General features: G+C 39.0%; 1 protein-coding gene across 1 annotated transcript; it reads right to left on the bottom strand.

Moving 5' to 3' along the window:
* Positions 1-557: 557 nt before the first annotated feature.
* On the bottom strand, positions 558-13,212 carry LOC104910826 (epididymis-specific alpha-mannosidase-like). Its single transcript, XM_010710395.3, has 7 exons — positions 12,970-13,212; positions 9,675-9,821; positions 6,057-6,162; positions 3,619-3,791; positions 2,613-2,728; positions 1,376-1,553; positions 558-779 (listed from the first exon to the last, which is right to left on the bottom strand). The coding sequence occupies exons 1-7, from the start codon at positions 13,195-13,197 to the stop codon at positions 573-575; spliced, it is 1,155 nt and encodes a 384-aa protein (XP_010708697.1). The 5' UTR covers positions 13,198-13,212; the 3' UTR covers positions 558-572.
* Between the last annotated feature and the right edge of the window lie 504 nt (positions 13,213-13,716).

Raw genomic sequence — 13,716 nt, 5'->3', positions numbered from 1 at the left:
AGAATTGTAGTGGTTGGAAGGGACTTCTGAAGATCATCTAGGCCACTTTGCCCCACTAAAGCAGGCTCCCTACAGAAGGTTGCAAAGGATACATCCAAATGGGTTTTGAACATCTCTAAGGAAGGAGATTCCATAAACTCTCTGGGCTGCCCATTCCAGAGCTCCATAACGCTCAAAATAAATAAGTTTTTCTTCATATTCATATGGAACTTCCTGTGACCCACTTTGAGGCCATTGCCCCTTCTTCCGTCACTGGGCACCGCTGAAAAGAATCTGGCCTCAACCTATTGACTCTTGCCCTTTAGATATTGATAAGCATTGATAAGAAGTTCTCTGTCTTCCCTGAACTGAGGAGCCCAGATCTGGACATAGTACTGATGAGGCAGATGTAGCCTCATCTAAGAAGTGAGGAAGAGAAGGAGAACCTCCCCTGCTAGCCATGCTCTTTTTAATGCGTTGGCCTTCTTGGCCACAAGGGCACACTGCTGGCTCTTTTATTTCTTGTTTTTTAAGTTTTCTTTATTAAAATTATAAATATTTACAATTGGGACAGACATCATGCAGTTGTTAACTTAATTACCTGTTGAATATGGAAGAAAGTCTTGAGAATTCCTTATTTCCCATGTAAGATTTCTGCTATAAACTGCTTGGAAGTAATCTCCAACAGTTGCATACTGGACAGTCACTCCAAACTCATCAGAATGCTTGTTAATATAGTCCAACAATAGGTCCATGTTGGAGTACTGAACAGATGCATTAAAGAACTGTTTGTCACAACCCTGAAATTCCAAAAACAGAAAAGTAAAATAACTTTAAGTCATACAATTTAGTAGGATCTTTTTAACAACAACCTACATTAAAGTGGTATTTCTTTTGAACTTGACTGACCACAAAATTATTTGTTACAGTAACGTCAGGTAGGGATATGGTTACTTGCACAGATCAGCTGATAACTAATTGGCATGACAGACAGAGAGAAGTGTGTTGATGTACTGTATTGTGCAGGAACGTGAAATGTGGCAGCAATTGGAAAATGTATGAATATAAGACTAGAACATAAGAATAACATATGAATATAAGACTATATACATAATTAGGCAAGAGGTTATCTTCACAACTCTGTTACATCTCTTTCTATATTGAGTAGGCTAGAAGATTTGGTAGACAGTCCACAGACAGTATGAGGAAGCGCTAGTTTTCAAAAATAATTACTAATCAGACACTTGGTCCCCACACATTAGAAAAACACTTCTCAGTCACATGGTTTGTACTCCATACTTGGGCAGTACATACTGTAGCAGAGTAGCACCTACCTACTGCCCATACTGTAGGTGTACTGGCCACTTCTCAGGCAAACTGATGATAATGCACTTACCCATGGCCACAAAACATCATCTGTTCGGAACCAGGCTGCTCTCTCCTTAATGTTTGCCACCATGGCCTGTGCATACATGTGGATGTTGGTATCTGTAACAGGGAGGCTCATGTTTGGATAAACACCATCTTTTGGTGGATCTGGAAAAACCGCAAATCCATTCCAATAAAATCCTGATCTAGGTAGAAGAAGAAAATAATAGACTATAAACAAGATTTATTGAATGAACTGAGAGAAACTCATCAAAAGGTGCTAGGATAAAACATTGACAGAGGGAATACAGAAGCAAGAAATTCAGCTAACATCTGCTGTCAATGTTTAGCAGGTAGGTTAAGAAAAAGGTTGTTTGTTTTTCTTTCTCTCAGTGCAATTTTTCAAGTCCCTACTGCTTGCTTCCATAGAACAAAGAAATCACAGAACAAACCAGCTAAGTCTGAAACAATGAGGATGTTCCCCCAGGTAAACTGTGCTTACATAGTGCGTGTTACTGGATAATAAAGTTTTCAGTTCACAGCTCTCAATTTTTTTTTCCACAGAGTAAATGGAAAATTTGTCTATTCTGTATACACATAATGTACACAATCTCAGTCCAATATAATGCTGAAAATCTCCCACAGAAAATCAACTAGCAATAGTCAAGTCCACACTAAGCTTCCTGGAGTTCTTAAATTTTCAGGCAGAGAAACAAAAATCCAGTCCCGTTTTGGGCATATCTTGCTTACAGTAATTGATTTGTTCCCCAATTTCATTCTATATTAATTATTTTGATAGGAACTGACACAATTTGTGTGTAGATGAAAGTTGTACCTGAGTTCTAAGACTCCTGCTGGTAGAAAAGATTATTTTTAAAGTCTGTCAATATTTTGAAGTATTTTTAATGCCTGTCAGTAGAAAATGTCACTTTTGAGAATTCAATTGTCAGGTACTGAGCAGATTTCATGCATCATGGTGGGTAGCTGGGGGTGCTTAATAACCCTGACTCAGATCCACAGTCTAGACCTCTCACTGACCTACCACAGGTCTATGAAGGAAAGCAGGAGAATATTGTTGAAAGAACGCTGCTGTGGGTGGCATCCTTGCCCACAGTATGAGGGATGGAATTAGATAAACTTATCTTTAAAGTCATTCCAAACACAAGCAATTGTATGATTCTATCAGCACCATCAAAGGAAATCCTTAAACTCTCAATATAAACTCTCCAAAACATATTTATGCGTATTTTTTGAAATCTTCAGACCTGTTTGAAAAAGGCAGTTGTGATGGGGTACAGTAGCTGTACTGATCCATAGTATGGGTGAAGATCTCCTGACTTTCAGATAAGGAAGGAGAACCCCGCCATACAAACTGAAGCTTCTGGAAAACAAAACAACAACAAAACCATTATCCTTGAGGACAAGTACAGAACTACCATTTTGGAAACCTCCAGACTGCCAGGCTCCTGAAAAGGTTTTCATGGGAAAAGATAATCAAAAGCTCATAAAAGCAGAAAGGAAGAATCAGGATTCACTACAAGCTTGAGGCATTAAGTCCTGGTTTCATCAAATTCAACAAGAGTCCTGTTCTCCAGAGATGCTTGAATTCTATGCAACATTCACACCAGCTTTGCCAGCTCGTTCCAGTCAAAGCCCTTTATTTGCACACAATTTAGTGCATAAAGGCATTGACAGACCACGATAAAAGATCACGTCATGAAAAGAAAAATATTTACTGCATCTGGAACACTTTGTGCAAGAGAAACTAGCACTTGAAACAAACTGAATTCAAACAGTGTTTAGCTGCAACCGTGACTGACAAAATGTTATCACTTCTACAGTCACAAATAAGTGTTCCAAGCCATGACAGCCTCCACCCCAAACACAAACTCTACACATTAAGGCTCTGTATATAAAAAACAAGACACCAAAGACTTTCTTGTGGGAAGGTGAAATCCATTCAAAAAGATTACAATTCTAACAGTCCTAACTGCATGACCACTTATTCCTTGACAAACTGCCCATATTTTGCATCCTTCTCAAGCTAGACTACATTTTGTCCATGACCAAAAGTCATGAAGACATTACTGACAGTATTGTACAGACACAGTGAATTTTACCACTATCACATACAATATTAGAGAAGAATTTCAATTACTTTTAGAAAAGAAATACCTATGTTTTCTTGCATAAATCAGATAGGCCTTTCATAACGTCATGGTTTATTATATGGTCATGCTGTCATGGGTTCCAGTCCTCCAGTATTTTTACCTTGTTTTTCTGCATGTCAGCCTTCAGGTCATAGTCAATTCGAGAGATAAGATGAGCATTAAAGCCAGCAAGAGCAAAAAGAGTTGGTGTTGTAGCTGAGGCTCCAAAAGGATCAACGTGCCAAGAAAACTGAGGTCTGATCCCAAAAGTTTCATATAAAAACCCATGGCCCTCTGCAAAACAAAATTTGTTTATATTAGGTGCACTCCTACAAGTTCATTCTCCAAATGTAATATGCATGTAGTATGACAGATAAGCACTTAGACGATAGCTCTTTGTTGCTGTTTTCCAAAGCATTTAAAGTCTCACAATGACAATATTTATCTTTTGCTATGCCAAGTATACCTTATTAACACCATAAAGGATGAATAATAAAAAGGAACTAGACAGGCCTCAGAAACAGAACCTAAAGAGAGATTAAGTTAAGGCTAGTAGGTTGATGCTGGAGTTTCAGCTTGGGTTTACTGAAATCATTCAACCTTATGTCAGGAAATGTTAGTCTCATATCAATGACAAAAGAACAAAGGAGGCAGCCAGTACACAAAACTAACATGAATATGACAGAGGATCATGAAAATAGAAAAAAGACAAAGATTAACAGCAATACCATTGCAATATAACCATTGCAATATAACCATTGTTTTTTAGTATTGAAATGATTTTCAATAATAAACAGAATATGCAAATCGGAGACACCAGACAACAGGATAAATTCAGGCAAACCAATTAAGAGAAAACAACTCAACCAGCTAAGCAGATGGTCTCACATAGAAGTCTAGAACATGGCACATGGATTATCACTATCAAAAAAACAAAATAAAACAGATCTTTATTTTATAGTTCTAGAGTTGTGCACATAACTGCTTGAATATACAAACATCTTTCCATTTTGGACTAACACTCCAAAGGTCACGTTTAAATAACTGAGGTTGCAAGGCACCCTCTTTTCACATCATCTTTCCCATGGTTAATACCTATTCTAGTGAAAAGATTCGCAGATAGTGAGTGAAGCACATTTGCTAGACCATTCACCTAAGCTCAGCTAACTGGGCAGAAGGAAAAGACAAGTAATGTAGATCCCAGTCATCCACGTTGATTTTGTCTTTTCAAAGTGTACACAGTACATAGTGCAATGATACATCTTTTTCCTCTTTTTCTTCCACATACTCCTTTAGTGCAAACTGAGCAGAGCTCTTTCAGGAAAAAATAATGGGGATATTTATGATGTTAATATTTGTTTTTCTGCCAAATTAGCCAGTAAATTTGAAAAATCCTTTAAACAACATTTACATTTACACATTTACTAAATGAAATATTAAAATACAAACAAAGTTTGCACAACTATCTCCAACTGATGAAATAGTTTGTAAATACCATGTATTTTTGGGTGTACTAAGCTCTCAGCCAGTTATAAACATAGGAGTCAAGTGAAAAAAAAAATTCCATCCCCTCCCTATCCTTTTTTGCCTGAATGTGATGTGGTGACTCACTGAAATGGAAAAGCAGCAGCTCTCCTTGTACTCCAGATAAACACCGACAAGCAAGGTACACAGACTATTATTGTGCAGTCAGGTTTAGCTAATGAAAACCCTGTTATCTGACCCATTATTCTCTGATGTAAGAAGCTGTCCAGAGTGTAGCCCTAAAACGGGCAAGGCATATCAGCCTTGATAGGCAACTAGTGTTAATTTACACCCTCTTATCCCCCCCTCTGCCCCCACGTATGCCACTCTCTCAAAACATACTCTAGGCATATGTAGTGTAACAGTGGCATGAACTGTCTTCCCCTTCCCCCACTTCAACCAGATGGAGATAACCTTAACCACTCAAACAGCCTTTACACCATCCGATGGAGAGGTGTAAGATACAAATGGCTGGAAGCAGAAGCTAGAAAATTAAAATCAGAAATAGTGCATCTCTTGGAAATAAGAGACAATTTCTAACAGAAACTGCCATTAATTATTACAAATAGGGGCTTCTTCATTAAGCAAGTCTTTCAACCAGGCTAAGACATCCTCAGTGATCTTCTGTGGTCCATATATAGCAAAAGACTTTACCTAAACAATACAAATCCTCTGCCCCAAAATCCTCAATTATTACGAGGTGTTTTCTTCCAGAGTATTTCAAATCCTCAGTTTAATCATAACTGTCTTCACAGGAGCTTTAGCCCTCAAATAGACACAAACCAAAAAGGTCTCTGTCCCAAAGGAGTTTGTAACCCCCCTGTTTACTGCTAGGTTTTTTTTTTTTTTTAAAGCAAAGGTCTTTTTTATACAGATGACTCACCAGTGAATAAAAAAAAAAAGAGATACTTAAGTCAGTTCTTAAAGAACAATATATATATTTTTAAAGCAAATTTGGGGTTGAGAAATGAAAACAAAACCAAACCCCCAAGGTCATAACAACAAAAAATAAAAATTAAATGCAAACATGCATACCCGTCAACTGTAAAATCTGATCATCAATTAGTGTCACAGCTTCATCATGCATCACTTGCCCTCCAATGACAAATTCCAATCGTCCTTCCTGAAGTAACTGATGGACCTATGATATTGAAATTAAGGCACAGAACATAAATGTCATTTCAGTCTTCTCCAAATAGGCTGCAAATTCATTTCAATCACAACATATCACCTAGACAAAACAGTTGTCAAGAAGGCATCTAGGTCATAAGTGGGATAAAAGGCTGTCTGTACTGAGTGCCATGAAAAGCAGAAAAGCAAGGAGTTGGGAGGGAAAGCACATTAATGGGTTGCACAGTGCATTGATTTCAGCTTACAAGGAAACCAGGTAGAGGAACAAAGATGCACCACCATGTAGATATTGCTGCTCAGAATAAAATCATGATGACAGCCTTACTAATCTAAACATCAGACTCTTGTCCCTACACACAGCCTACGATCCTGTCTGAAGACTAAACTAGAGTTGTAAGATTAAAAAAGATAGTATTGCTACTCCTGAAGACTTCCTCCTGCTGCAGCCATCTTGGCTTAGGAAAACCATTGAGCAGCTAGATGAGAGAGCAATATGAAACCACATGCAAGCAGCAATGTTCAGGCTCCTGAGGTTTCCTTTAGTTCATGATCTCAGTAAGATAACGAACTTTTTTGTTAACTCCAGCCTCTAGAAGCCCAAGCGTATGGTCAAGTGCAATAGTCAGCAAACATGCTGGATAAAGTACGAGTGTGTGTGGAGGGAGGGCAATAACAATCTGTGTCCCTTTCCAAAAGTCTTTGTGAGGCTTCTGTCTTCATTACAGCTACTTCACTACCTGCAACTTTGAAGATACAGACTTGTTGAAAGTTTGAGGTATAAACACACATTTTGTTCTCCCACCACTATTTGTTTATTGTTAAATATCTGTCATGTAGGATGGCTGTTCCAGGCCTATTATGTTTATTTCCCCAGGAACCTTTAGCGACTGCCCCTGTGTCTGCTCAGATACGAAGCCAGATTGTCAATTCCGATTATAATCATTTCTCTCATTCTCAATGTTGTGAAAATGCTTCAGGGCTCAGCATTCATAAATTAGTTCCAGCTGACTGTGGTGACTGATTAGCATGCTGGGAGACCAGATAACTGATATCTGGTGTCAGCACAGAACTGGTCCTGACCTACATGAAAAGCATCTGTTGTTATTATTCCCTGTTTGGATGGATGTCCAAAAAAGATATCTTTGAACTAGACTTTGCACTATAGAAACTTCATTTAAGTTTCACGGAACCACATGGAGGTTGAAAATACTAAAAGAATAATTCAAGAAATTTGAATTATATCCAACTTGAGGAAGGGGGAAAAAAGTAAAAATGGATATCTACATACACTATAAGGCAAAGGACAGGGGAACTTAGGAAAGAAACGTAACAGTTATACGAGCAGCAGGCTGCTACAACAGTGGAACATATCTGCAGATCTTGCAACAACCAGTACTTCCTCATATAAACCCACCTCTACATACCAGATAAGTAGCTAAATATCTTTTCTCCCCACTAATTATTGCCTTGAAACATCAAGCCAGGGTAAGGAGACATGAATGTTTCACAAAATAAAATACCGAGAGAACAGGCTGGAGAAATTATGGATGCCCCATCCCTTGAAGCATTCAAGGCCAAGTTGGATGGAGCCCTGTGCAGCCTGATCTAGCGACCAGCAGCCCTGCCCACGGTAGGGAGCTAGAGCTTGATGATCTTTAAGGTCACTTCCAACCTAAACCATTCTATGATTCTATGAACATATACTGAGAATTAAGAGGTTCACAACCAGCTACATGCTGCTGCAATGCCTTTCAGTCTTACGCATTCTCTTGCCCGAACTGTAAAACCAGCTTCAGTATTCAGGACATAATTTTTAATGATTTGAATACTACCACCAATCTAAAGCAGAAAGGCCCAAAGAAAAAATAATTAAATCCTGCATTTCAAGTAAAATACAAACTTAGGAGAAACCAGCAAAATAAAAGCCCAAGGGCTGTACCACAGAAAATAGTTAACGTTGGAGTTCAAGTGGAAAAGCAGGGCAATAACCAGAGTGACCTAATTCAAAGGCCCAATATTTGCAACTTCCTAGTGTTAAAAACATGTCAGTTATCAACAACCATCATAGTTCCTATAGATTCAGTGTTTGGACACACAGGTTCAAGAGAAACTTGTTCTTAATCATTTTAATTTTCAGAAAAGCATCAACAATAAAGTAACTAGAGAATGGATTAAAATGCAGAAAAGTCTCAAGTATCAGGACAAGGAAAGTAAGGGCTGAATCATATATACTAATTTGGTCCTGCTGAGGTCAAATGTGATAAATATTTACTCTTCAGACACCAGATAATAAGAATAGATATTAAGAACTAAAGGGAATTATAGGTTTTTTACTCACTGTTCGTCACTGCAACACAATGTACTTTAAACAAGAACAATCTCCATTAGAAAGAGAACTTTACTGCAATACACAAAGCAGTCTATTCTATTCTCTTTAATGGCCCCACCCCAGATTTACAACACTGTTTTTGAATTAAAAAACAAGAAAGCTTTCTTGCAAAGCATGGACAAAGAGCAGCCTATGCACAGCAAAGCTGCACACAGGTTGCAAGCTATTATTTAAACAAGAAACATTACAGAATTTTAGAATTTAGTGAAGAACTGTGCTTAAACAAACAAAAAACACAGATAGGAGAAGTGTTTCTTACACAACACTACCCCTGTGGAGCTTCATAGAATCATGGATCATCGCAAGTTGGAAAGGGCCCACAATGATAATCAGATCCACTCACTGGCTCCACACAGGATCAGCCAAAAAATCAAACCAGATGTCCTAACACAAACTGAAATTTAGTGTACTGCATGTAATATGCTGCTGTTGCCTGAAGTTCTACATGAGGATCTATATGGAGATGCACTTGTACCCACTGATTTAGAGAGGGTTAAACAATATACACTGCAATCAGAGACATAACCATCCACTAGGCTGCCACCCTAGTCTTCGATTTCACCATGATTGATTCGTAACAAACCAAACTTCAAAAAGTTCTTACTAGGAAAAAAAAAATTCTTGAGTTAAAATTCCCAAGATTCAAATGAATCATGGCTCTTCAATAAAGAAACCCACTGAACAACTCTTGTTGCTGAATCGTATGTCTTTCCCTTAGCTACACTAACACTGCTTAGAAACAGCAATTTTTTGAGCAACATTTAACTGGAAAGAAAGAAAGAAGTTCCTTCTTGTGAACAGCATTAGGCAGCTGCAAGTCTCAGATGTTTGAGAGGTATTGGGCACAGCCTCTTTCAGAATCACCCATCTTATACCACTGTGCCACCAAATAAGAAACTCATTGATGAAACAAGAATTGCAAAGTGTGAAGAGTCTTCAGTGCAAAGCTCACCACCACCTACTGCTCTGATTTACAGCTTAGCTTTTAACCTCTTGCAACTGCCTTTAAAGTTCTTTAACTTACACAAGATTTGGATAAAAATCAAATGCTGAAGTACTTTGCCTCTTCTCACCCTTTGAAAAAAAAGCATGGATGCTTCATTAGAAGCACATTTGGCTTCAGTACAACTTACCTGCTGCTTGTGCGTATCCGTGGCTACTGCATCCCACCAAAGCCGAAAGAATTCCTGTTCCACAGCAATAAATTTGCGCTGCTTACCTTTCATTAGTTCTTCTATAACAGATGTGTAGACATTTGCTGCATAAGCATGCATACTCTCCTGGAAAAAAAAAAAAGAAAAAAGAAAAAAAGAATATTGCTTTGTTGATATTAAAAGGGCTGTTTTGAACACTCATTGGGCTTTACCCTTTCTGCTCTTCTGATTATTTAGAACATCAGTAGAATTGCTTTTGCAGAGCAAGCACGCTCTGCTGTCTGCGCATGTTTCTGGTATAACAGTTTTGTACAAATAAAAAATTTTACAATTATGGCCCTAGAGGTTTCAGTCATGAACTCTTAAGACTGAAACAGTAATTTCTTGAGCCATATTTAAGTGAAAAGAAAGTTCCTTCTTGTGAGAAGCATTAGGCAGCTGTCAAACAAAATGGAGTTCTGTTCCATGATATAGAATAGAATAAAACAAAACTGGTAAAAGACTCTTAGAACAAATTTGACTGTTGATGTAGAATAATCTGACATGAGAATCTGCGCATCTACCCCTCCTGTTCCTAAAGCAACTTTGATTCTAGAAGGAGGCCTATGGATTTTACTGGCATGTAAGCACAGCAACTGTACTCATCAAATAACATATCACATGATTACAACGCTATCAAATTAGCAACATCGTATTAATTTAAAATTATGCACATTAAGGTTTCTTGAGTATGCTTTCCCTTGTCAGAAAAAAAATTCTGTTCGTTCAGATTCGGTCTTCTACCCTTAACTTCAAAGTGATATTCAACACCTAAAGGCAACAGAAGAGCTCCTGGAAATACCTGTAATGTCTGTTGCACCAGTTTCAGCACCTGGCTATAACAGCAGAGTTGTTTTAACATCGACCATATGGCTTTTCTACTTGATGCCACTGGTTTTTGCTTAAGAATACACATAATACATCCACCTGAAAGTGATTAACAGACAACCCTCGTGCAATTGAGACTAATGGGCCTGACACGCAAAATTTTAATCCATAGTTTTCATTTGTGCAATTTTCCTCTACAAAAGAAAAGTCTGCTCTGAAATAAGAGCAGGATGATGTGATTCAAATAAGAAATTAACTTTTCCTATTTCCTTCCTTTCCACAACTGGAATCTAGCTGTCTTGGTTAAAGGTTGTCATCAGAAAAGTGAAAACATCTGAATGTAGGAGGAAGGGCCTAGAATAATTCAGAGCATATGTAAATAACTGCTTGTTCTATGACTTACTCATCACTTCTTAATGACTTCATAAAAAAAATAAATAAATAAATCAAGATTATGATTAGAAAGTCATTATTATCAATTTTCAGAAAGGGAATAGCCTTGAAGTTTTACTATTACTCAAATGATTGCTAAATTTTCATTTGTCACTAGCAATCATCTGCAAACTATATATTCTAAAATCTTTATTTACAAGGATTATGACATTAAGCTTAATTTAAATTCTTAATAGTTAAGCAAAATACATTGTATTTCAAGAGTTGATCAAGGACTCTTCAAATGCAACACAGTATTAACATTTAGAGTGAAAACTTCCTAAAAATACTTTCTTGATGTATTTTGCAGAGTAAGATATGACTCAAAATCAAGTTAATCAAGAACTCCTACTGAGCTTATAAAGCCCAGTGGTCTGGGAACGAATTAAAAATAATTGTTCTCACAAGCCAGACCACCAGCAAGCAATAATAATAATAATTTCCTTTCTAATACATATCCTCTATCAGCAAAGGAAATGAAACAATAAGCAGTGATAGGACAAAACTGCACTTATGTATATGTAGGTTTTAAACTTGTAAAGTGATTTAAGAATTATACTTTGCTTTTCATACGGCATTATAGACAATGGTGAGGTGTTCTTCACATCTTCAGTAAGATATGTAAGTGAAGTGCCGCATTGCACTTAAGTTAGAATACCATTGGTACTAGCAGATTGCAAGAGATTGCCATTGAAGATGCCATTGAAGGGGAAAAACAAAGTTTTACTAAACATCTAATACTGGAATTATCCGTCAACACCGTAATTTCCAGCACACAATGAAGACTGATGTTCTGATACCTTAAATGTTTTCCACATTATAAACACAGAAACGAAACACTGAAAAAGTAGTATGAGTGAAACTTAATAACTAAGCAAACCTGTACAGCAGGTTGGCACTACATCCCCAGGGAATTACCTTCAGGCTTCATCTTACTACAGTAGCATGTGAGGGGATGGAGAGGGAACCTTCATGCTTTTTGGCCAAAGTAATCTTTCACATTCATAATTTAATAACAGAGGAACTGAAGTTTCTAGCAATTGAATCTTCTAAAAAAAAAAAGTAATAAAATCATTTCTTTTAGAGGAGCTCTTCAGCCACTAGCTGAATAAATACAATTAATATATAGTAAAAATTAATGTTGCGTCCTCTTATGGAGTTTGAAATACTAAAGGAGAAATTCATCGAGGTTCTTAAAAGATATAATACATGCACAACAGATTCCTTGGTGAGCCAAAATCTTTTCATTAGTTACTCTCAAAGATGTGATGCCAAAACACTCTAGCAAGTCAAGTATCCACAGCATCTTCTGTATAACCTAAAAAAACAGAGCAATGAAAAAGGATGCAGGATTTAGCTCAACAGATATAAAAGTCACTTCTGTTCCACTTGATTTATTTTTTTCCTATGCATCTATCTCACTCATTTAGCTAAAAATATTTTGCTACTATACTTCTGCTGCCACAGGCACCACTTCCACATTGGACAATGGGAAGAGGAGGACTGAAGTTTCATCACAGAACCTTTCATTTGGAAGGGACCCCTTAAAGATTGTCTAGTCCAACTCCTCTACAAACAAGAGGGACACCTACAGTATTGCTTGGGTTTTGGCTTAGGCACAGGATAAACTAAAAGACCATGAAAGCATGCAAAATAACTAAAGCACGCCGTTTGTTAGACTGAAGACTTTTTCCTTTAAGAAAACCCAACAGAACATAAAACACAGCACTTCGTGAGCACCCGAACACCGGAACAAGCAAAGCCCAGAGTGCGGCAGCCCTTGAGCCGGCCTCGCCTTCCTAGGCCAGCACCTGGAGCCCCAGACAGCGAGAGGGTGCCGAGCCGGCCTCCAGGACGGCAAAGGACAAGGGAAGCCCTCGGAGCTGCTCGCGTTTCGCCGCAGGCCGAGCAGAGAAAGGCAGCGGGGACGCCCGGCCCGGCCATCCCCGTACCCGGCAGCGGCGCGGCGCCCCACCTGCACGGTGTACACCCAGCCGACGTCCATGTGGCTGTGGGCGACCACGAAGGCCCGCAGCTCTCCGCTACTGGTGGCCGGCATGGCGAGGCAGATGAGCAGCAGCAGAAGACCCATCGTGGCTCCGCGGCCCAGACCGGCCCGGCCGGCAGCAACCCGGGGGCGGCCGAGCTTCCGCGTCCCGCCCCGCTGCGGTCGGGTCCCGCCTCCTGGCTCGGGCGGCTCCATCTTGGGCGAGCGATTGCTGGGCCTGATCGCCAAAGCGCGGCGAGTGGTTCAGGTTACAGTGAGAGGACGTGGGACGGCACCTGTCCCCGTGGGGTGCTGGTAGCTCCGATGTACTCTGCAGGGTGCGAGCCCCAGGGGAATTCCAGCCCTGCTAGGTGCCTCGTACTAGTGCCTCTCGAACTGTTTTGTTAAATAAGATTCCTCAGAAAGATGTTGAATTGGGCATGTGACAAATATAAATCCTTCCTTGCTTTTCCTTCCTTCCTTTCCTTTTTTTTCTCCTTTTCTTCCTCCCTCCCTGCTTGCTTGCTTGCTTGCTTGCTTGCTTTTTGGTGGAAATTCCATTTTGAATGAGACAGGAGTTCTTTATTTCAGGGCACGATGCTACAATATGGATTATTGTCTTTGAGGGCTTTGAAGTAGTAAGATTAAGATTTTATTTTATGCGGTTGACCTTCTGATCCCATTTAAATTGGTTTTCTCCCTTGTTTTATCACTGTTAGCAGAAGCTGGCCCCTG

The sequence above is a fragment of the Meleagris gallopavo genome, chromosome 4, assembly GCF_000146605.3.
Source record: "Meleagris gallopavo isolate NT-WF06-2002-E0010 breed Aviagen turkey brand Nicholas breeding stock chromosome 4, Turkey_5.1, whole genome shotgun sequence".
Lineage (NCBI taxonomy): Eukaryota > Metazoa > Chordata > Aves > Galliformes > Phasianidae > Meleagris > Meleagris gallopavo.
The sequence above is the reverse complement of the archived record's forward strand: the minus strand, read 5'-3'. Positions and strand labels throughout refer to the sequence as shown.

Coding starts and splice junctions, on each gene's coding strand:
- LOC104910826 (XM_010710395.3), bottom strand. CDS start 13,197: ATGGAGCCGCCCGAGCCAGGAGGCGGGACCCGACCGCAGCGGGGCGGG. Junction 3,792..6,056: donor TCAGATTTTACAGTTGACGG/GTATGCATGTTT, acceptor TTTGTTTTGCAG/AGGGCCATGGGTTTTTATAT. Junction 2,729..3,618: donor CTGACATGCAGAAAAACAAG/GTAAAAATACTG, acceptor TTTGTTTTCCAG/AAGCTTCAGTTTGTATGGCG.